The sequence below is a fragment of the Hylobates moloch genome, unplaced genomic scaffold, assembly GCF_009828535.3.
Source record: "Hylobates moloch isolate HMO894 unplaced genomic scaffold, HMol_V3 SCAFFOLD_14, whole genome shotgun sequence".
NCBI lineage: Eukaryota > Metazoa > Chordata > Mammalia > Primates > Hylobatidae > Hylobates > Hylobates moloch.
The window spans coordinates 98,709,259-98,732,840 of record NW_026652289.1 but is presented as its reverse complement, the minus strand read 5'-3'; the positions used below and the strand labels follow the sequence as shown (position 1 = coordinate 98,732,840).

General features: G+C 35.1%; 1 protein-coding gene across 1 annotated transcript in view; it reads right to left on the bottom strand.

The window, feature by feature from the left end:
* UNC13C (unc-13 homolog C) overlaps positions 1-23,582 on the bottom strand; it is a 620,990-nt gene that overhangs the window by 119,677 nt on the left and 477,731 nt on the right. The window contains exons 19-22 of the mRNA XM_032174369.2: positions 14,025-14,151; positions 8,406-8,502; positions 7,607-7,750; positions 1,488-1,565 (exon numbers count right to left, since the gene is read on the bottom strand). Coding sequence (XP_032030260.1) covers positions 1,488-1,565; positions 7,607-7,750; positions 8,406-8,502; positions 14,025-14,151 — 446 coding nt within the window. The remainder of the gene's footprint in view (positions 1-1,487; positions 1,566-7,606; positions 7,751-8,405; positions 8,503-14,024; positions 14,152-23,582) is intronic.

Below are 23,582 nucleotides of genomic sequence, written 5' to 3'. Positions count from 1 at the left end.
AACCAAGTGATATTCTTTTATAAAAGCTAAAATGATACTTGGTATTTAAGCAATAGTGTATAAGGCTGGTCAAGATATTAGTAATTATGGAAGAAAAGCACTGAGGGAAGGAAAAGGAAGTTCCTTTGCTATAATATTTGGAGGGCTTTTGTTCCTTTTTATAAAGATTTAATTTTTGAAAGTATAAAACCTACAGAAAGAGTACATAGAATAATATAATAAATACTGGGTTATAATTTTTATCTCAGTGTTTATTAAATGTAAAATATAATATAGAATGTTAATACATAAAGTGGAACTCTGCAGGGGCTTTTAAAAACTAATTTGCCTTTCTGAATGGCAGGAATTAGCCTTAGGAGTTCACGGTCACCTTTCAAAATCTTCAATTTGGCTGTCCTAATATAAACAGTATCCTTTTGTGAAATTATCAGATACTGTTTTGATTTTCAATGTAACACTTTAGACATGTATTATCTTTTAATCAGAAATAATATACTTTCAATAAATAAATATCTTGCTTTTTGAGTATAATCAATAGCAATAAGACATAATTGAGTTGTCAAAAAGTTCTAATAAAATTTCTGGGCAGCATATTAATTTAAGGAAAAGAAGCATCTTATAGAATTCTCAAGAACGATTAGGACTGACTTATCTTAATGAGCTGTCAGCAAGAGGTCAATGAGGTTTCAGGGAGAAAACTAGTAGCTTTCTTTAGAGTAATTTAGATTCACCTGATAGCGAAACTGATTTTTGGAGGGGGAAAAAACTGGTTTTTCTTTTTTTTTTAAAAAAAAAAACAAAAAACCCTATACTCACTTTTTAAACACTTTTTTTTTCAGAGCTACTGTTTTTCAAAATGTTTACAATGCTGCCAATGTATTTCTCCTAATATTACAGATTGAATAAGAAAGCTTTCACCTTCCATCATAAAATAAATCTTACTATATTTCAAATACCTTTATCTCACTTTTCTTTATGACTTTTATTAAGTTGCAATACTAGTTTGAATTTTATAAATATTTTCTCAATCATCTAAAAAATCTATTTTAATAATTCAGAATAGAAATCAGCATTGTTCCATATATTAACCTTTGCAATTTATTTGAAAACTGAAAGACTAAATTATTTGAGTATTAGTGCCAAAATGAAACTAGTTGGTGCCAATACTCATCTAATCTTTAAGTCCTTTGTTTTTCTCAGCTCCAGTATTTTATGAGTATGTGAATTTTCAATTATTTATTCTAGTCTTGTTCCTTTTCTACGTGGAAAACCACAAGTTGGCTGGCATTGAGACACCCTCTACCTTCCTGTAAATCCTGTATTATAACCAGTTCAAGAACCCTGGAGAAGTTTTCAACTTCTTAAGATCCTTATTTCTTACTATCCTATATGAAAACTGAAAGTCAACAATTTCTCTTGCTTACTCATACTTTGAAGAAGTAAATCTCAACTGAGAGATACTTGAAAGTAGAGACATTTTTACTTACCACATTTTCCTTATCACAATATGAACTGAAATCACTTGATACAATTGCAGCATACTGGAGCAGCACTTTATTGATAGTCTAAGAAAGAAAACATTGTGAACTTTACCCAGGCAAGTATGTAGTTTACAAATACGCTATAAAGTTTAATCCTAAGTTACCTTCTTGCTGTCCTTTTCATCTTAGTTCTACATTTTTTTCTCTCTCTAACAACTGTTTGTGAGCCTAAGAATGCCCTCTGTTTTCATTAATTATGCAAAACAGAGGAAAATAAACCATGTTAATTACATTTTATTTCAATTACTTAAAGATGCATGAATGAGTTAGCACTCTACTGCTTTTATACACAGATTAAATTATCATAAGCCAAATGTAGATACGATTTTCTTAGAAGAGATAAGGCAACAATAGCAGTAGAAATGTCATCTCTTTTGATAGAAAAGTAAAGACAAAAAAGCTTTTATTTTCTTATTTGTACAACATATGTCTGAATTTTCTTAGTGGCTCAAAATCAACTGAGGGAGACACTCCAAAGAGTTAAGCTGAAGAAGAGATGTTTAATTTATAAACCTGAATTCGCTAAATTGATTATAAGCTTGCTTACACACTTTTAAAATCACAATGAAATCCTGAAATAAGAGATAACACACAGACAGAAAATCAATACTTTGTTGAAGTACACAGTAACGTGATAATATGCATCAACTCAAATAGAAAGTTGACCTTGAAAAATATAAAATCTTATCAAGGAGCAGACCAATAAATCCTGGTAAACAGATGGCTGATCAGACTGAATTATCTTCCAAATTTGTCTCTTCAGATTTTACTTTAGACATAATGTTGAATTACTTTGGACTTACCTATGAAATACTTATTCATTTGTACATATGAACACTACTCTCAATCTACAGCTTCTTGATGACATTATAAACTTGAAGAATTATTATATTGTATTGCATACAAAACAACATATAAACACAAACCATAAACCTGACTTTAGGCAATCATTGTAACTGAGACATTGTAACTTGCTTAAGGTAAAGTTCGGGCTGTGTGAAAATCCTCTACAACTTAGTGCCATGTGAGATTTTTTAATTCTTATGATTCTGCTTCCCCTACATCCTACAGCTGCCGGGTGACTTGTTGAACAGCCTGGGTTTTGTTTTTTGTTTTTTTTTTTTCATCGTTTTCTAAAGAAGAAAGAGGAAGCTGGATACCCTTTACCATCATTCTTGAAGTATGCCCTATGGCCTACATCTTCAGTCTACTTCATAGGAAAACCTCAGTCCCTTGAATTTATGCTTAGAGACAAGGAATCCTGGGATCTCACATGTACTAGCCTACAAATGCCAATGGTTGGCAAGTCAGGATGGGCTGCAGGTCAGAAAAAGTGCACAGTCATATAGAATATATCTAGCCTGGGCAACAGAGTGAGACTGTCTCAAAAAAAAAAAAGAATATAGCTTAAAGCTGTGTGCCTATAAGAGTTGCAAGTACACTGCTGTAATAACTCCCATCTTTACTAACGTACAATGTACTTGAATGAGAGTGTGCAAAGTACATTTTGTGGGCAACTTCAATTTCATTCTAATTTATTCAGCTAAGTAAACCACTACCACACAATAGCTCTTTCATACTAATAAGCTGTTGCTTATGACATGCTTAACCCATTGGTTCTCGGAATGTAGTTCTGGAATCAGCAGCACTATAAGCATCACCTGGGAACTTGTTAGACATGCACATTTTCTGGTCCTATCCTAAATTACTGAGTCAGAAATGCTAGAGGTGGGCCCCAGCTGTCTGGGGTTTAACCAGTCTAAGGTAATTCCAATGCATACAAAGTTTGAGAACCACTATCTTAACGAATGCATGGCAGGGTGGAGGTAACTCTTCAGAGAGAAGCTGTGATGGAAGGGGCACCTCGCAAGGCCTGGAACATAGGACTTCTGGGTGTGTGAGCTTAGGTCATGATTTTGTCTTTGGGGAACTACTGGTGTTCAGAAGAGAGTATAGTGCAGAGACAGGGAACAAACAGCCTAGCAGGGGCTGTGGCATCTTGTTCTAAAGAAATAGTCATGAGGAGTAGAGGGCTCTTTTATGGATGCCTATGAAGAGCTGCTATTCAAAAAGTTCCAGATTAAATAACATGAAATTCTAATAGGAGTGTGGCAGTACAGAGAGTGATTCTGCTGCATTTAAAGGATTAGACATGGTGACTAAAATATCTTTCAGCTACAATCAGTTCTGATTTGACACACAGGTACTGGTGGAGCATTGAATGGGACGGCCATCAACTACTCAGACAAAGGCACTGTGTTTTTCTGAGCTAATGCCACCCTGTTAGGAGTGGGCTAAATATCCTGTCAACACTTCCAGTTATTCCATCTAGTGTATTACTCTTACGATCAGTAAGATAAGAAGTGTGGTTCGAAATCCATCTTTTCATTCACATTTTATGCATGGAACAATGCAGTATTAGAAAAACACAAGGAAGACAAGAAAACTGTCATATTGGTTCAGCAACATTAGAAATGTGACTTCACAGATTTATGTAATGTATTTTAACACATCCAACATAAGATAGGGACTCCCACTTCTGCCACCATAAATGCCTAGGTTTGACCTTAAGGATAAAAAACAAATAGTGAGATTCTATTCTCCAAATTTCTAACTTAATTCTGATCACACCAGAATGAGAAGGGAGTATAGTTTAGTGGTCGAAAGGATTCTATCCATATCATTTCAATTATTTAAACATTTTTAGTCTGTTTCATCATGGATGGAAATTAGGGAACATAATAGTACCCATTTAATTAGATGGTTGTGAATAATAAGAAAATGTATAACATGATTAGCCTATAATAATGCTCAATGAATTATCATTATTATTTTTAAAAATTAGAATTATGTTCCCAGAGAACAAGGAATAGAAATATGTGTGCATCATCTACCACAGTATCTCCAGCACCCGGCAAACAGCCAGACTCATACCCGGGACTTCATATTTGTTTATTTGTTTTTAAGCAATATTAAAAATAACATTACTTCATATCTATTTTTGAAATTAAATTACCCATACTGGTAAGAGCAGCAGTATAGTCATAGGAATACTGACTACTCATGTGCCCATTTTCTCACTCATCATAGCTTCTGAATGTTCTTGATATGAAATTTGAAGCATTTTGTTTGGTACCTTTTTTAGTCTTATATCCTGTTTAGTAAGAATAAATTGTCCCTTTAAATCCCATTTTAAAATGCAAAAATTTTTAAATCTCTACAGATACAATTAATATGTCTTATCTCCAGGAGACTGTTTAAATCAATATAAATCCCATAAAGATAATGGGATTTTAGTATATTTTGATATAAGGATTCCAATACTGAGAAGGGTAGAGTTTTCAAGACTAATTAGTCACATCTGACGAAATAAAAACAAATTCCAATAGTTTGCAGTTCTTGTGAAATGGCTAATTATAGTAAACACAAACCATTTTTATCTACTTTGTTATATAAAATACAAATTATAGATAGAAAGGCTGATAATGAGTTTGAGACCAGCCTGGCCAACATGGAGAAACCCCGTCTCTACTAAAAATGCAAAAAATTAGCTGAGTATGGTGGCGAACACCTGTAATCCCAGCTACTTTTGGGAGGCTGAGGCAGGAGAATCACTTGAACCCGGGAGGTGAAGGTTGCAGTGAGCCGAGACTGTGCCACCGCACTCCAGTGACAGAGCGAGACTGTCTCAAAAAAAAAAATAAATAAATAAATAAAAGGAAAGGCTGATAATGGTAAAATGGATTTGACTGATGTTACTTATTTTTATATTTATGTTTAATTGATTTTGCTTTTTATTTATTATTCTATATGGTAAGTCACTGCAAGAGTTAAAAAGAGAAATGCTGGCAAGAGATTTTTAAATCATTCTAATAAAATAGAATTTCTTTTTCAATGAAAATTACTAATTTCTTCTTTTCCAGAAAATGCTTCTCATTGTTCTTACATTATTTCCTGTTGACAATTGGATATTATTGAATTTCCATGGATTAAAAATGTTTTAGTTCACTGATTTTTTTATTGCACCAATAAAAGCACACATCTCCTCAGTAATACATGGAAACTGTTTCTCTTCCTCTTGCTTCAGAGAATGTGTTTTCCTGAGTGTGATTCTAATATGACCTTCCTTGTGACCTCCCACCCTTTTATACTTCCATTCAGTACATTTGGTTATACCCCAGCTGGCTTATTGTGGCTAAGTTCAGTATTACAGCTGAAGAAAGGTTAGAGCTACCAATGGGTGGCTGGAGCCCAGGGTCTAGGAATCTCAATTCAACATTCTTTCTACTCTGTTACTGTGCACTCATGTCTCCCAACTTACATAAGCCACCTGCCTGACTACTGCTTCCCCTACATCCGACAGAATTCCAGGAATAGTACGTGACATACTTTGTCAAACACTATTCCTAATGACCCAGTTTCATTCTTTTCTTGGCATTCACCCAAACACAGCTGCTCATCAAGAAAAGACTTAGAGAATTTTTAGAATTATGCTCCTACAGATTTCACTATATTGGGAAAGTAGAATCATCTAAGGGGATTAAGAAAGTCATCTGTAAGAATGGCTTAAATGATTATTGGCTGTTATTTAATATTTTAAATGTAGGAGGTTAGTCTTCTTAATTAATGAAGACTTAAGATCAGAATATTTCATGGCAAATAAATATAATACAGTTTAGTGTCTCTCTGTCGGTCTCTGCTCCTTTATCTATATTCTGGGCCTCTTTCAATTTCTGAGATGCTGTGATTATAACATTTGACTTTGTCATAGTTGTTTGCAGCTTTGGCCCTTCCATACAAGTTTTCTGAGGTCAGATATTATGCTTATTCATGACTACATCCCTCAAGGTGGCTTATAGTGTGTGCGAGTGAGGCATATCAGCAAGCACTTGTTGAATGAACAGCCTAAAACCTCAGTCATCATTCAATCCACAGAATCAGACTTATATTTAGATCAGCCAGACACAGAACTGTGCAAGTAGTTTCCCTAAATTACTATGTTTGTTATGTCACTACCCTGCATAAAAATCTCCAAAGGTTCTGCATTTCCTAAATTGACCAGAACATTAAGTCTAAACTTCTCAACCTGGGAAGCAAAGTTCTTCAAGATCTGGGGTATCTTCACTCTCCCAACATTTTCTACTGCTTCTCCCCACAAGGGTTGTTTCTCCCTGCCCTTCCCATGTCAGGTGCCGCTTTACCTCTTCCTTTGTTCCTGCTATTCCTCTGGCTTAGAATACTTTTCTAGCTTCTCTGTTTTAGCCTTCTACGAGCCCTGCCCTTGTCATGAAGCCTCTGTCTATTTCAGCTCTCATCAGATTTCCCTCCACTCAATTTACGGTTGATCTCACTAAACTTGAAGCTGAATTGTGTCCCTTTTCACGTCATCTTTCAATTAGTTTATGTCATGTGGTCTTGCATATTATATGGATTTTTTTTTAAGATTTGATAGACAGTGGCTGCTTCTTTCATTTCTTATATTTCCCTTGAAACTCTTGGCAAAGTAGTAAGCACATGGTAAGCCATTTTAGATTTTAAGAGGAGAAGGGGCCTTAAGATAAATTTGGTTTATCAAAATCAGTATGTCAAATATGAAAACTAAATTCATAAAAAACTTGAAGTATTGAGATTCAATTACAAATATTGACTGATTTGTAATCAGAAATCAGTTTTCATGGCTCCAAGTTCAATATACGTTGTACTATACTATAATGTCTGCTAAAACACTTGGCAATTTGCACATGAAATTGCCAAGGCTTACTTTCAGCTAGAAAACACCACATTTGAAATGGGAGTAATTTGGACATCTATGGTAATTTCTTCTATTATAAGTAACTGAGTCCTCGATGTGAACAATAAATAGGTTTTTAAGATGATAAATCCATATAAAAGAAATAAGAAGTGCAGGAAATCAGATGGGAATCTTGGAAACAACTGAATTTACTAGCACAGAATTACAAATAAACTGGGATAGGGATGACAGAGAAGACTAACACCCCAAAACAATGGCATTTTTCAGATTGCCACAGACCCAGAAGAAAGAAGACTCGTTTTATTTAACCTACCTTTGCAAATCTTCTCATTAAGTGAGATAATGCTTCAGGATTAGGGCATTCCAGTTTCTTAATAATCTCAAAGCTCTGATTCAGCTGAGCAAAGACATCAACCACGGAGCAAGAAAAGAGGGCATGATCAGATGTCTGCTGGAACTGTGGGGAGAGGAGATGAAACCATCCCAAACAGTACATTAGAAGCGGAATGGAAAAATCTTCATCATTTCCCATCAACAACTGAATCTCCCGTATCATATATTTACATTTCCCAGTTATAAAATGCTTACCCACTTTAAAATCATTAATCTCCTTTTCTAGAAAGTGTGGTGGAACTAATATCATGGGGCAAGCTGCTGCTAATTGGTTTTTCCACCGCTGAATTGAGGTACTGGTTCTTTTGTATTTCATTTTCTCCAAGGCAATAGGTTAGCTTAGCAAGCCGGTTGTGGCTCAAGATTTTGGGAGCTGCTGCACAGGGACTGGGAGAATGTCTGCTTCTAATCTAGAAATCCTGGAAAAGTTCCAGGACAACAAAGATGTTTTGTACAAGCTTAGGGAACCTGTAGATTCAGATTAATGTAAGAATTAAAGAAAATCTTGGGAAAAATGGGTGACTGATTTTTTTTTTAAATAAATGTAGGCAAGTTTCTAGGTTTCTGATCAGACAATTGAAATAGTGTTTTAAATTAATTTTGGTCATTGGGTAATGGAAACAATTAATAACGATGAGTCTAATAATTCCCATTAGCTTAAAAGCAAGCAATGTGACTGAATCATGGCAATGAACATTCTTAAGTTAATTTAAACTCACTCCATCTTTTTTGTCTCTTCCCAGGGCTCCATGAAGGAATTCCATTGACACATCTTCGTTTTCATCTAGCCACTGCATGACAAAAGGTTCAAACCACCTATAACAAATTAATAATGTTACATATCACAAAGGACATCATTTGCATATAATTAACAGGAATGCTGATCTTTTTGTATATGAGAGTAATTCAGAATCGACAATCTCATTCTCTCTTGCAGTTTTGCTTCCTTAGAAACCTTTACCTTTCTCCATCAAATTAGTCTCCTCCTCTTTACCTCCAACCTCTACCTCATCTTGATTCTTCCCATGCTGCCTCAAATATGCTTAGTTTCCAATAGTTACTCTGTAATTCCCTTCAGAATTCAAACTCTTGTAAAATGTAGACCTTGTGTGCTCTCTTCCCTATCAACCCGTTTCCTCATTTTTAAATTCTTTGCCATCGAGCTTCTACCCATTCACACTAATCTGTAACTGATTCTGGGTGCTTACCTCAGACTTGTAAATTATGATCTATAATCTATGGACAATTGATTTTTGGAAATTGTTTAAGATATTTTTTTCTCCATTTTGAGCATAAATTCTTTTTTCTGTAGGTATGCCCAGTTGATCTAGCACCATTTATTTAGAACACCATTTATCCCCCCACCACATTGAGTGTGCATCTTTGATGCAAATCAGATCATGCCATACATGTGAATTGGCCTCTGGACTATTTTATTCCCTTGATTCATTTGTTATGTACTGATATGGTTTGGATCTGTGTCCCCACCAAATCTCATGTCAAATTGTAGTCCTCAGTGTTGGAGGTGGGGCCTGGTAGGAGGTGGTTTGATCATGCAGGTGGAGTTTTCATGAATAGTTTAGAACTATCCCCTTGGTGCTGTTCTTGAGATAGCGTTTGAGTTCTCATGAGATCTGGTTACGCCCCACTCCCTCTTTGCCTTTTGCCATGATTGAAAACTTCCTGGGGACTTCCCAGAAGCAGAAGCCACTATGCTTCTTGTACAGCCTGCAGAACTGTGAGCCAATTAAACGTATTTATTTTTTTACCTAGACTCAGGTATTTGTTTATAGCAGTGTGAGAACAGACTGAGAAATGCATTAACATGACACTCTCTTAAGAACTCTACTTTGTTAGATAACCAATAATGTAGTTCTCCAGTTTGTAGATTGCCTTTGTATTTTTAAGCACTTTGCATTTCTACATGCATTTTAAAAGTCTTGTCAATTCGCATAAAAATATCTTTTGAAATTTGCATAGGGTTGCACTGAAACTGTAGGTCCATGTGGGGGGAATTACTATCTTTATAATAATGCATCTTTTTAGGAATGCTACATATTTCATTTAGTTCATCTTAAATTTCTCTCATAATATTTTATAGTTGCTTGAAAACATGGCTTGTATGCCATTCATCACATTTATTTGTGGTGATTTTAATGTTATTTAAATGGTACAATTTATATATAATTTTCTAATTGTTTGTGGCTATAACACAGAAATTTAATAAAGTTTTAAATAGACCACACTTACTTTTAAAATTCTACTTCAAAAACGTTTTGAATTTTCATCTACTTCCTGTTTTAGCTGCATTCTACAAAATTGGATATGCCATATTTTATTAGCACTTAATTCAAAATATTTTGTAATTTTTACCATGATTTATTTTTTTACTCATGAGTATTTAGAATATTCTGCTGCTTTTCTGTATTTAGTTATCTAATTATCTTCTTGGAGTTGACTTGTGTCTTAATTCTACAGTGTCAAGAATATATAATACATGATTTCTCCCCTTAACATGTATTAGTTTTGTTTTATGGCTCAAGAGACAGTCTATTTTGGTAAATGTACCATGTGTACCTAATAACAATATGTATTTTATCATTTTTGTTTATAAATTTTATATGGGTGTTTTTGTGTGTAAGGATTGTCAATGAAAAATTATGGAAACTCTGGATGATCAGATATAGATATAGAAATATAGATACCTATACAGATAGATATCTCTAAATGTTTTATTCATATTTTTCAAACTTCTTTGTTCTTACTGTTTTTTGGGGTCTGGTTTTTCAATTCATTGCTGAAGAAGCATAATCTCCAGATAGCTATTTAGTCCTGTTGTCTGGTAGCCTTTAATTTTTTGATGAATGTTGTATATTGTCCATGAAAAACTGTGGACCTTTGATCTAGACAGTGTTGGGTTTTTGGTTGGTCTATTTCCACTTTGTCATTATTTCTAGGGCAGAGACCTTCAAAAATCTCACCTGAAAGCCTGGAGTGTTTATAACGCTCCTTCTTATTTTTTGTACACAATGTATGATTCCATTTATATAAAGTATAAAAACCTATAAAACTAATCTATGCTATTAGGCATCAGAAGGTGGTTTCTGCTGCAACAGAAGGAGAGGCTGTTATGGTAAGTAGGCACGAAGGGGACCAGCCTTGACTTCTAACATTTGTCCCTTCAGCACTATGAGACTGCTAAAGTATCTACTTAGTTCCCAATCTGTTAGTGGCCACTTTCTACTTGATTTTCTTCTGTCCCAATCTCAACACATAGGCAAATTAGGCATCAGAAAATGCCTTCAGTGGGAACTGCCTGTAGAATGTTGTGCTCATCTCCTGTGGTTTCCTTTTCTCTGGGATCTTGGTCTCACAAATCCAAGCAGCCTTCATAACCCCATCAGCCATATTGTTTCTCCAGTCCAGGGAGACAGCTGTAAACTCTGAGCTACTGTTGGCTGTTCGCTCTGCAAGCCCCGTATTGCAAACTGGCAGATGTATGGGGGTGAAAACATGGGAGAGAAGATGCAACAACATACAGGACTCACCTTAGTGCATTTTTCTTTTCTCAGGGATCTTAGATTCTCAAGTCCTGGTTGCTTTTGTTGTCTTTGGTATCTTTCTGATGATGTTTAATTTGATTTACCTTTTTTGTTAGCCATCAGGGAAAATATTAGTCTGATTTTAGTTTAGTGTAGAGTGTCTAGACAGAGCCAGAAGCAGAAGTGTCTGGCAAATAGCTCCTCTGTTTTACTTCCCTATTCCTGATCAGTGATACTGCCAACAACTTAGGCATACAGACTTCATGTTTAACTCTTTCCTCTTTCTTGTTTATTTTTCTACTTTTAAATTTTTTTCATTTCAATAGGTTTTGAGGGGAACACGTGGTGGTTGGTTAAACGAATAAGTTTTTTAGTGGTGATTTCTGAGATTTTGGTGCATCCATCATCTAAGCAGTGTTTACTGTACCCAATGTGTAGTCTTTTATCCTTCCCCCCCACCTCCCTTCCCCCAAGTCTTCAAAGTCCATTGTATCATTCTCATGCCTTTGCTTCCTTATAGCTCAGCTCCTACTTGTGAGTGAAAACATATGTTTGGTTTTCCATTCCTGAGTTACTTCACTTAGAATAATGGTCTCCAGTTCCATCCAGGTTGTTGGGAATGTCATTATTTCATTCTTCTTTATGCCTGAGTAGTATTCCATGGTGTGTATATATATACATATATACATATATATGTGTATATATGTATATATGTGTATATATGTATATAGGTGTGTATATACATATATGTATATATACACATATGTGTATATATGTATATAGATGTATATATACACGTATATACGTGTATATACGTGTATATACATGTATATATACGTGTGTATATACGTGTATATACACATATACACATATATACGTATATATACACGTACACATATATGTATATGTATATACATATATGTATATACATACACATATATATACACACCACAATTTCTTTATCCACTCCTTGATTGATGGGCATTTGGCCTGGTTCCACATTTTTGAAATTGTGAATTGTGCTTTATAAACATGCATGTGCAAAGATCTTTTTTGTATATGACTTCTTTTCCTTTGGGTAGATACCCAGAAGTGTGACTGCTGGATTAAATGGTAGATCTACTTTTAGATCTTTAAGGAATCTTCACCTTTCCTCTTTCTTTTAACCCCATATATCTTTAGCTGACGAATTCTGTAAATTCTGTCTTCAAAATTTCTGTTCCACGTCTTCACCCTTTGCATACTTACTGCAATCACTCTATATTATCAATATAGCCTTTATTTAACATAAAGACTATAATTTTATTGTATTTTTTTAAGTATGTTTTATTTGACAAAAGAAGTTTTATGTATTTACCAAGTATAACACGTTGTTTTGAAATATGTATACGTTGTGGAATGGCTAAATTGAAATAATTAACAAATGCATTACTTCACATACTTATCATTTTTATGGTGAGCACATGTAAAATATGTTCTCTTAGCAACTTTTCAGAATATGATACGCTAATTATAGTCATCATGTTGTATAATAATCTCTTGAACTCATTCCTCCTACTTAACTAAAATCTTGTATCTTTTGACCAAAATCTCCCCAACACCCTATACCCAATAGTATAGCATTTTTAAGTTATCCCACTGTCCCCTGACTTCTTATATACTTTGTATGAGAAAAGTTGTGTTAAAGGGCTGTTCTAATTTCATCTCTAAATCACTTATTACCTTCTAAATCTCTTCTCTGCCCCCCATTCCTTGTCTCTTCCAACTCCCACAATGCCTGATGAATGTGGTACAAGCTTCACAATATTTATTTATAACAATCTAGCTCAAAACTACTTTTCCTACATTATTTTTTAAAACATTACTTTCTATTAATTTTATAAAAATAGAAATATGCCTCACTTCCTATGGATGATAGCTCATATATTCTTACCTCCATAATTATGCTCATACCTTTCATTTTCATCTTAATGCTTTTTCTCCCCTTTCTGTCCATAACCTGGCAAATTTTATAAAGTCTACATCAAATGCTATCCCATCCATAAATATTGTGTGGAATTCCCCAAATAGAGGTAATTTCTCTCTTCTGTGAAACCCTATTGCACTTTGCTTATGTTCCTTAAATTAGCACGTATTTCATTTTGCCTTGCTTTATAAGGATATTTGAGCTTATCAGCATCTCCTAGAGTATAAGTTCCTTTCAGGGTGGGGGTCTTTATTTTCTATTGCTCTATAGCACTTGGAAAGTGCCTGGCATAGGGAAGACCCCATCAATAGAATAAAATAGAATTCTAATACATATCAAATGCAAAGTATTACATGAGTCCTTGTGTGATTACAAATGTGTCTGAAAGAGGCATATTTATGAGAAAGTTCCCTGTTAAACCACTATTTCTATTTTTAGAAATATGAATTCCTAAGAGAGTTCCAAGTTTGAATAAAAAGGAAAATCTGAATATATAGGTCAATATACAAGCACCATACTTTCCCCCAAAAAATCTGTGTTCTGGTACTTTTACAGAAAATCATTCATGTTATCACGTGAGCCATGTCTTATTATGCATTTTTTGTCTTTGAGTTGAATATCCAGGTAGGGTATATTTAAAATATGCAACACAATTCAATTAAATATGGTTCCCAAAGACATGCAAATCCTTTAATGTTAACTTCATAACGGAAATTTCTGTATTCCAATGAAGATGATGTGAAGAGATGTTAGTGCTGCGCAATTCAGGTGTAATTTTACAGGACTGTGAATTTAGATCTGAGGGTGTGTGTGTGAAAATCACTACTTACAAGGAGTATTCAGGAACAGCGTCCTTGAAGGCAGGAAGTTCACGCACATATTCATTATAAAACCATTTAACTTTGAAATGCAAATTCATATAATCGGTGCTCTTGCATAACCGCTGATTTTCATGTTCTATAACAGATAAAATCAAATATTTAATAAAGTTTGGTTTGCCAACAATGCTGCTATGTTCCAATCTATTTTTGTTAATAGAATTTCTAAAAGGAAGAAAATAGTATATTACATGTAAAGGTATAATGAATTGCTAAAAGCAGACCTAAAATTTTACAAAATGCAGAAATAATTATAAGTCCCGCATAGAATAGGTCAAGCAGTAATGCAAAATAACTTCAATGTTCTAATCCAGCTTACTGAAAAATGTGAAACGTCAGACGTAGTTACAGAGTAATAACATACTAAAATTTCTGCTTATCTGCAGATTTTCATATTTTCACTGCTTTTAGCTTGATACAAAGTGGCAGAGAGAATTAAAATTCTTTTTTTTTTAGATTATACTTTAAGTTTTAGGGTACATGTGCACAACATGCAGGTTTGTTACATATGTATACATGTGCCATGTTGTTCTAAGCATGCATAAAACATGAGTCAGGAGCTATAATCATTGATTAATTAATATTGGAGATATGAAGAGAGTAGATCATATTTCTGGCCTACTTATTTACCCCCTAAAGTATTAAAATAGTTGAAAAGGAGAGAAAATATCTCTAACTTATGAGGCACATGATTTCTTCTTCATTCTGTAGGTTTACCTAAAGTTATCTTGCACCCTTTGGCTTTATTGATACATTCTTAGCAGGATTTCCTAATATGTGGCATTTTTTTTCTCTCAAAAAATATAGCTTAACACAGTTGTTAAGCTATTGTGACCTGGACAAACAGGGCTGGGGAATAGAGACAAATAATAATGTTACTGAGCATGTTTATCTATGCTATTTTTCCCTCCTTAATAATATTTGGCCAATTTTCACTACAACTTTAAACGTAAAGAAACCTAAAATATACCTAGCTATATCCAGGTTGAATGTGCCCTCTGAGAAATTCTGCTTGAGGTCTGTGAGTCTCCTAAGGACTTTGATTTATAGCAGAAACATCCTATACTTCACATTCCAAGCTAAATTCTTAAAACACTATTTGAAGCAATTAGATTGCTATAAGCAAATTAAAGGCCTCCCTGCTTTTCAAAACCTGGATATAGAGGGACTGAAATCCCAATAGTGAACATGAGAGAACTCAACCCCAGGTCAAACATTTCCAAATTATCTGAACAATGATTAATTCAAGACAAGTTGTAGAGCAGAGAAACAGAGAAAAAGAGAGAGAGAGTGAAGGAGAGAGTGAGGGAGGAGGCATGGAGGGAGGGAGGGAGGGAGGGAGGGGAACATAAGGACACGTACTCACATAGAAACAAGAGTAATAAACTAATACTTCTAGGCCAAACTCCCAAACAAAATTTTAGTCAAGATGATATTTTGCTTTAGCTCCCTCCAATTTGTTTCACTCTTTTCACCATTCAGTGTAAGCTCTCCACTAACCTCTCTCTTCAGATGTCTAATATCCCTGCGCTCTTTAAGAGAAAACATTTACTTGATAAAGTCAGGTAGAAATTTAACACAATACTACCCTGAAACCCAGATCAATGGAGACCTTCGCTCGGGGGCTGATAAATTTAGAAGGTTCAACTTACCACAAATACAGACTCATCATTAAATAGCTCTTGGGCTCCTCTGTCACTTGGGATCTTACACTTGGTGCTGGCACAGAACAACCAGAATACTAAACATTTCCTCTTGTGAGTACCACCACCTGCTCTTATGATTAACACCCTCTAAGACCCAGAGAAACATTTTGGGCCATTTTTCCTCCTGTGTCCTAGAAACAAAAGGTGACAATGTCCAAATGCTACCAAGGTTTGCAGGTTGTACCATTGCTGACAACAGAAAGATACTGCTTTGGAGTGCGGGGAGAAATTTGTGCTCTGGAAGCAGTTAGGTAAGAGAAGGGGCAAACTAATTAACTTGCCAAATTCTTCCTTTGGATAGCAGAAATGCAGCAGATTATTAAATAATAAAGCATCATTAACAAGCACCCACTTGCTTACTTTCCTTTGGTTCAACCGTATGTGTCTGAAGATACCCATAAATCACTGCAGTATCATTAATCAAAACACGTGCACATAATGGCTGAGAACTATGTTAAATATTAAATAATTCATATTATGTTTAAATTTCTGTATGTAAATTTCTATGTTAATATACATGAAGCCTGATACTTCTTTGCCAACTAGATGGCCATTTAATGTTAAAATTGTCAATAGTTTTATTTTATTTTTAAAATCTAGATACATGAAGTTTAACTAAATTTTAGCTGTATTCAAATGATTTACCTTAGAAATTTATATCTAATATTAATAATTTGTATTTTGTTTTCATTTAAATAAATATTTTGGGTACTTTAGAAAAAACTTTCTGAAAACGATATATAAACTGTATCTGAGGACACATATGGAGATAATTTTATTTTAATTTTTGTATTCGAAAGTTTAAATTGAACCTTTGTATAAACTATAGACTCAAATGTATGTTTTGAATATGGCAACCTTTTATTTTTTAATCCTTTAAATATTAACAAGGTGTGTAAACTATGATTGGATAGAAAAAGAAAATATATAAGTAGAGTAGAAAAACTAAAGGCTGAAAAGCAAAAAGAGAGAAAACATTTCAAAGTGAAGGTATGCCTAAATTTTTTTTTTTTAAGATTTTTTTTTTTTTTATATTGCCATTCTAACTGGCGTGAGATGGTATCTCATTGTGGTATTGATTTGCATTTCTCTAATGAACAGTGCTGATGAGCTTTTTTTCATGTGTTTGTTGGCTGCATAAATGCCTTATTTTGAGAAATATCTGTTCATATCCTTTGCCCACTTTTTTTTTTTTTTTTTTTTTTGAGACAGTTTCGCTTTGTCGCCCAGGCTGGAGTGTAGTGGCGCGATCTCGGCTCACTGCAAGCTCTGCCTCCCGGGTTCACGCCATTCTCCTGCCTCAGCCTCTCCCAGTAGCTGGGACTACAGGCACCCACCACCACACCCAGCTAATTTTTTGTATTTTCAGTAGAGACGGAGTTTCACTGTGGTCTCGATCTCCTGACCTCGTGATCTGCCCGCCTCAGCCTCCCAAAGTGCTAGGATTACAAGCGTAAGCCACCACGCCCAGCCAGGTGTGCCTAAATTTTAAAAACAGAAAATAATGAAAGCAAGCAGATATCATGTGACTCAGGAAAGGTATTGTTTGGCACCACATTAAGCCAAATGAAAATATTTGAAAATTTTTATTATAAGAACAAATTAGTGATTTTGCTAAAATAAAGGTGAGAAAGTCTATTTTCTGAAAAAATATACTGATTTATGCATACATTTATTTAAAAACAAAAATATTACCAATCTAAGCATAACACTCTAATATGCATATTGATAATTACATTTTAACTTTCGCATTTTTCCAGCTTTTAGCATCTTAAAATATAACTGCTATTACGTACAACTTTTATCATGTTGATATGAAGGTTTTTTCTTTTAGGTAGGAAGTTAGGATATGTTTTATTTAACAGCTTATTAGTTAGATTTATAAATTATTAGTATTTAGGTCTATGGTATGTGGATCTTCATCTATGCTTTTGCTTCTGCAAATGGTAGGAATGAGCCTGAATTAATGTGTTATTTCTTCCGAGAGCATTTGCACTTGAAGAGAATGCTAAAGAAAAAAGCAACTCAGTTTCATTTACTACCAAAAAATGTTTCCTGGGTGTGTCTCTTGCCCCAGGTTGCATGTGAGGCATTGGAAATATAACTATGGACACATTGATCTGAAGCGGATGGAGCTTAGGGAGGAAAGGGTGACGTGAACTTTCGATTCAATACAATATGGCAAGTGCCTTGATTTTTGACAGGTATAGGATGTTGTGGTCTCTTGGAGGAGACGAATTTAGCTCTACTTTGTGCTTCAAATGAACAACTTAATAATGAAATGATCTGCTGATACTGGTATTTAGTGGGAAAGAGAAATTTATGTCAAAAGAAACATTACATAAAACATTTTTCTTACTTAAATGGGATACTATTTAAGAGGTGTGCATGTCTGCAAAATTATGTAAGTATGTTTCCAATTAAAACCTTGAGATTTTTCCTGTCTCTGTACTCATGTTTTTAAATATTTTGGTGGTAAGTTAGGGTGAATCTTGAATTTATGCCGTGACATTAAAAAAAAATTTCCCAATCCCTGTCCCTGGCAATGCAGTAGCCCCTACACTTTGGAAAGCAGGTAAAAGCCAGCAGTAGGCCGCATTTGGTCAGTTTTTCAGACAAGACCTTCAGTTTATTTGCTTAACCCATCTGTACTTCAATTCTAGTTGTTTCTTCCTCCTTATTTGGCTGCTCTGCTTGGAACTTATAGATCTCCTCCAATTCGTCCTCCTGGACTCTGCAAACTCCGTACATTCCTACAGTCTCTTCATTCCTATTCCCACAAAAGAAACACTTCTGTCTACTTTACTGCAGCCACACATAGGCAGACCACTTCTTCACTTCACAAGTCTTCCCGTTGAGGATGGATATGGGAAAAGAGATAGGAAAGATACCTTAATCTTTCTAAAGAATTAAAACTGGTTTTATTCTTATCTAGAGACTACTCATTCTAGTTCCTAAGAGTGTATCTGCTATGATAACTCTTAAGTATCAGGGTTTTACCAGCCTCTTTGCTGGGAAAAAATATTAGAAAAATTACTAATAGTTTCCTCCTTATAAAGTCGCTTCCAAACCCATGGGAATTAATCTTTATCCCTTTATGCTGTATTTCTCTTATGCACTATCACCTGATATTTATTTTTCTCTGTGGACAGAAACAGGGGAGCTCAGTATCTGCTTGCCCATTCTGCCAGTTCAACAAAAGAGTAATTGGGTTCTTTCATGCATTATGCACTTCAGCTTATATAATAAAAATTTTTCAATATATTGAGTTGATTGGTGATATAGGTCTGATCTTGAGGACAGTACAAACAAAAATGAAAAGAAATGACATGATTCTATATAATGAGATCTACCTGTGATGTTTGCCCTTAAATGGCAAATACTAAATACAAGATTTTTGCTTGTTTGTTTGCAGTGACTTGTAGTACAGAAATCATCATGAACCCCAGTATTCGTGGCAGGTTTAATTTACTGGTTACCAAACTATGTCCTTTTCCTCTCAGGTACGCAACCAGACTACATTTTCCAGACTTTCTTGCTGTATGATTGAATTTGGGGCTCTGCCACATCACAACAAGATTTTCAAAGCTTAATGCCCACTTATTAATTATCCTCCAGAGTGCTCTGCTTTCTAATTTCCTGCCTCTTTCTTCTTGTGTGCATATACATACATATAGATGTACATATACTGACATACACTGAGGCTGTCTCCTTGCCTTGATGGAACTGTGTTAGTGTAACTCTAGCTGACTCCACTGTGAATTGATGCACCACTGCACAGAAAACCAGTTAATCAAATTCGTTAAGTTCATGTTAAGATAAAAGTATATAGGCTTGGAATGGGGAGTAATCGTACAAGTAAAATACATAGGCTTTGTGGATAGTCTAATAGATATTTTACCTTCCTGTCATCCTTGTTTCATATTCGTGGTCTCTCAGTTACATTCTGGGTAGTTAACGCCTCTTACATGGTTCTATAAAAAGTGAGCTGTTATTGTTCCAAAATCCAACTGCCTGCTTTTCTTATGTGTTCATATATTCCTTCCGTAATGGGTAATCACATGTTATACAGGAGATATTTAAAATAAACTACAATTATATCCTAACTAATGCCTACCAAATAATCAATGTAAGATATTGTTATATCAAATTCAAAAATATAGTTCAAATTATTTCTACTCGAATTATCTTCCGCTTCGTGGTAGACTGTGTTGACAAAATGGCATCAATCTCATCTGATGTGAATGACTCTTAGAATTTATTTAGCCATCAATCCTCCTACATTTTTAATTTTGGCAACAAAGATTTAACTAGCTCATTACATTTACAAAATAAAACATTTAATTAGTTTTCCAAGCTGCAGTATAATTTTGTACAAAATTTAATCTTTGAATTTCAGTGAAAAATATGAATATTTTACTACCAGAATAAAAATGGTTCATTAAAACTGTACAAGGAAAAGGCTTGGCAATTTGGAAGAACGTGACTATTTTCCTTTAAAGGGTGCTTACCAGCATTCACTTGAAAATAATATATTTTCTTCAGAAAGTCAGTGTTTATTCATGAGCTTTTTTCTGTATAATGTACAATTATGTTTTGGTTTACATAATATGAATGGTATATTCTTGACCCATTCTCATGCCAAAGGAAAATTTGCTGCTATCATCACAGTGTCATTTTTCAGTCCTTACTTTGTGACATCATTTTATTGTATAAACACTTTACCCTATAGTTTGTAACATATTATTTCATTAAGACTATTTTAATCATCCCTCTCCATGTTTGACAGCCTGCTCTAGCTCTAATAGGTGGTAAGATGAATGGTCTGGAAACAGTATGAAATAAAAAGCCTGTATTAGGATTCAGTATGTATAATGTTTTACTAGCTATTGTGTGCTCACAAATACAAAATTTTATCACCAACAAACATTGGTTCTAAACTATGACAGACTATTATAGATACAAAACACACATAAGCATTTCCAAGGTAACTATAACTTCATATTAACAATATTTAGATGCGATCATGGGTTCTTTTTTATATGCTAAGAATGGTAAGCCATGTAATTAGAAGTTAAAAAAATAAGGTAGGATGAGTTACCATTATCTATTTTACAGAAACTTTATAAAGATCTTATAATGTTGGGATATCTTTGCAGGCAAGAAATCATCAAAATCCTGGCTGCCAAAAGTAAGCTATAGTGTTAACAAGGTTAAAGGTTAGAGTAATAAAAATGAAAAAAATAAATGACTATACATAATATGTCAGGAAAAATCATCTGGACCAATGTGAATCCTCTAGAGAGGAAAATAGGCAAAAAGGAAAGATTAGTCACAATTGTAAATTATGGTAATCAAATTTCTTTTCTCTCTCTCGCTCTCTCTCTTTCTTTGTTTTGTTTTGAGATGGAGTCTTGCTCTGTTGCCCAGGATGGAGTGCAGTGGCACAATCTTGGCTCACGGCAACCTCCACCTCCTGAGTTCAAGCAATTATCCTGCCTCAGCCTACCAAGTAATTGAGATTACAGGTGAGTGTCACTACACCTGGCTAACTTTTGTATTTCTAGTAGAGATGGTGTTTCATCATGTTGGCCAGGCTGGTCCCAAACTCCTGATCTCAAGCAATCAACCTGCCTTAGCCTCCCAAAGTGCTGGGATTACACATGTGAGCCACTGCGCCCGACCATTATGGTAATAAACTTTCTTTAGAATCAATGACTTCAGAGGAACAAATATAGTTAATTTTTGTAGGGTGAGAAAAAATATACAGAAGTTTCTTTCATGACACATTTTTGATATCAAATCTTAGCAAAATACTAGGAAAAAAAGCAAAGAAAATTAATGAAATAGTGCCTTACTTTATGACCACTGAAACTCATGCCAACGGAAGCTTTATTCTTGAGAGGAGTAGCAGTTGGTAGTTCTGCTCATAGTTACAAACAATTCCTCAGCAGAAACCCAGAATGAATCCAGGATCCCTGGGTTCATTAAACCAGGAATGATGTGAGGTTGGACATACCTCTCTGGAGATACACTCTCTGATTGATCTACTTAGAATTCTGGCCTAGATCTATGAGGTATGTCCCAGTTGGACATACCTCATAGATATACTCTCTGATTGACCTACTTGAATTCTGGCTTATATCTAGCTCTGGTCTAGATCTAAAGCCATACTGGTATGTTTAGAGGAAGAGCCACTCCATGATACGACTTAGAAGAATGCTGCATGACTTGTCCAAGCCATATACCTGAAAAATTAGGAAGCAGTATACAGGTAGATCCACATAATCTGATGTTGGAAATAGAGATGGATAGTTATAAAGAAAAAGAATGGGATGGAAAGGGAAAGGGTATTTTTAAAAAAGAGACAGCCAACAGGCTGGATCATAATGATAAAAGATAGGCATCCAAAGAAGCTCTTGGCATTAATTGACAAATCATTGACCAAGCGTATTAAAAAAAAGAATAAGTTTCACTTACTTTGCATATTTACCCATAATCCTAGAAATAAATATCGTACAAAGTATATCTATGAGAATGAGAACTGAGGACTAAAATGTGGATTTCATTCCTTTATACAACATATTCATTGACTATTCTACTATGAACCAAGTACTATTTTCTTTTTTCTTTTCTTTTTTTTTTTTTTGAGATGGAGTCTCGCTCTGTCGCCCTGGCTGGAGTGCAGTGGCGTGATCTTGGCTCACTGCAGCCTCCACCTCCTGGGGGTTCAAGCAATTCTCCTGCCTCAGCCTCTGGAGCAGCTAGGATTACAAGTGCCGGCCACCATGCCCAGATATTTTGTGTGTGTGTGTGTGTGTTTTAACAGAGACGGGGTTTCACCATGTTGGCCAGGCTGGTCTCGAACTCCTAACCTCAGGTGATGCGCCCACCTCAGCCTCCCAAAGTGCTGGGATTACGGGCATGAGCCACCATGCCTGGCCACCAGGTACTATTTTCTATACAGGAAATACAGTAAAGAAAAAGACACCGTGTCCCTGCCATCATGGAGCTTATAATATAGTGACAAGTGGCAGACAATAAATGCCATTCAATATAATGTGAAGTATAATGTGAAGTATAATGTGAGGTTATGTGTTCTGGAAAATATATATATATATAATGTAAGGGGAAGAAGTGGGCCTGGGGTGCCTTTTTTGATAAGGGGCTCACAGAAGGTGGCTCATGAGACGACAAGAGAGCAGAACCGAATGAAGTCAAGAAGCAAACCACAGAGCCATCTTCTGGAAGAGCATTCCCAGTGGAGAATACAGACCGTAAAGTGGCCCTCAAGCAAAAAAGTGTGCTTGACAAGCTTAAAGAGATGCAAGGAGGCCAATGTGACTGAAGCAAAGTGAGTTTGGGAAAGTGTTGAGATCTGGGTTCAGAGAGAAATCCAGACTAGGTCACGTAGGATCTTGTAACCCATGACTGAGACATTTTCTTCTAAGAGTTATGGAATAAAACTGCATGATTTTGGTCTGATTTACATTTGCAAAACATGACTTTGGTTGCTATCTGGTGAACAGATGACAGGGATGAGAAAGCAGAGGCAGAAGGATATGCAGAAGGCTACTGCAGTAGAACAAGGGACAGGGCAGCTTGGACACTTGGGTGGTAGCAGTGATGACTGTGGTAGAAGTGGTGAGGCATGAAGTCTAATCTTGGTTCTGTGTCTTTCCACTACATAGCCTTATCTCTCACCTCTTTCCTTCCTAAATAACCAGAGACCAGAAATGGTAACTTATTGAAATTTTCTATCCCTGCCCAACCTTGTTTGCTTAGAACCATAGATGGATGAATA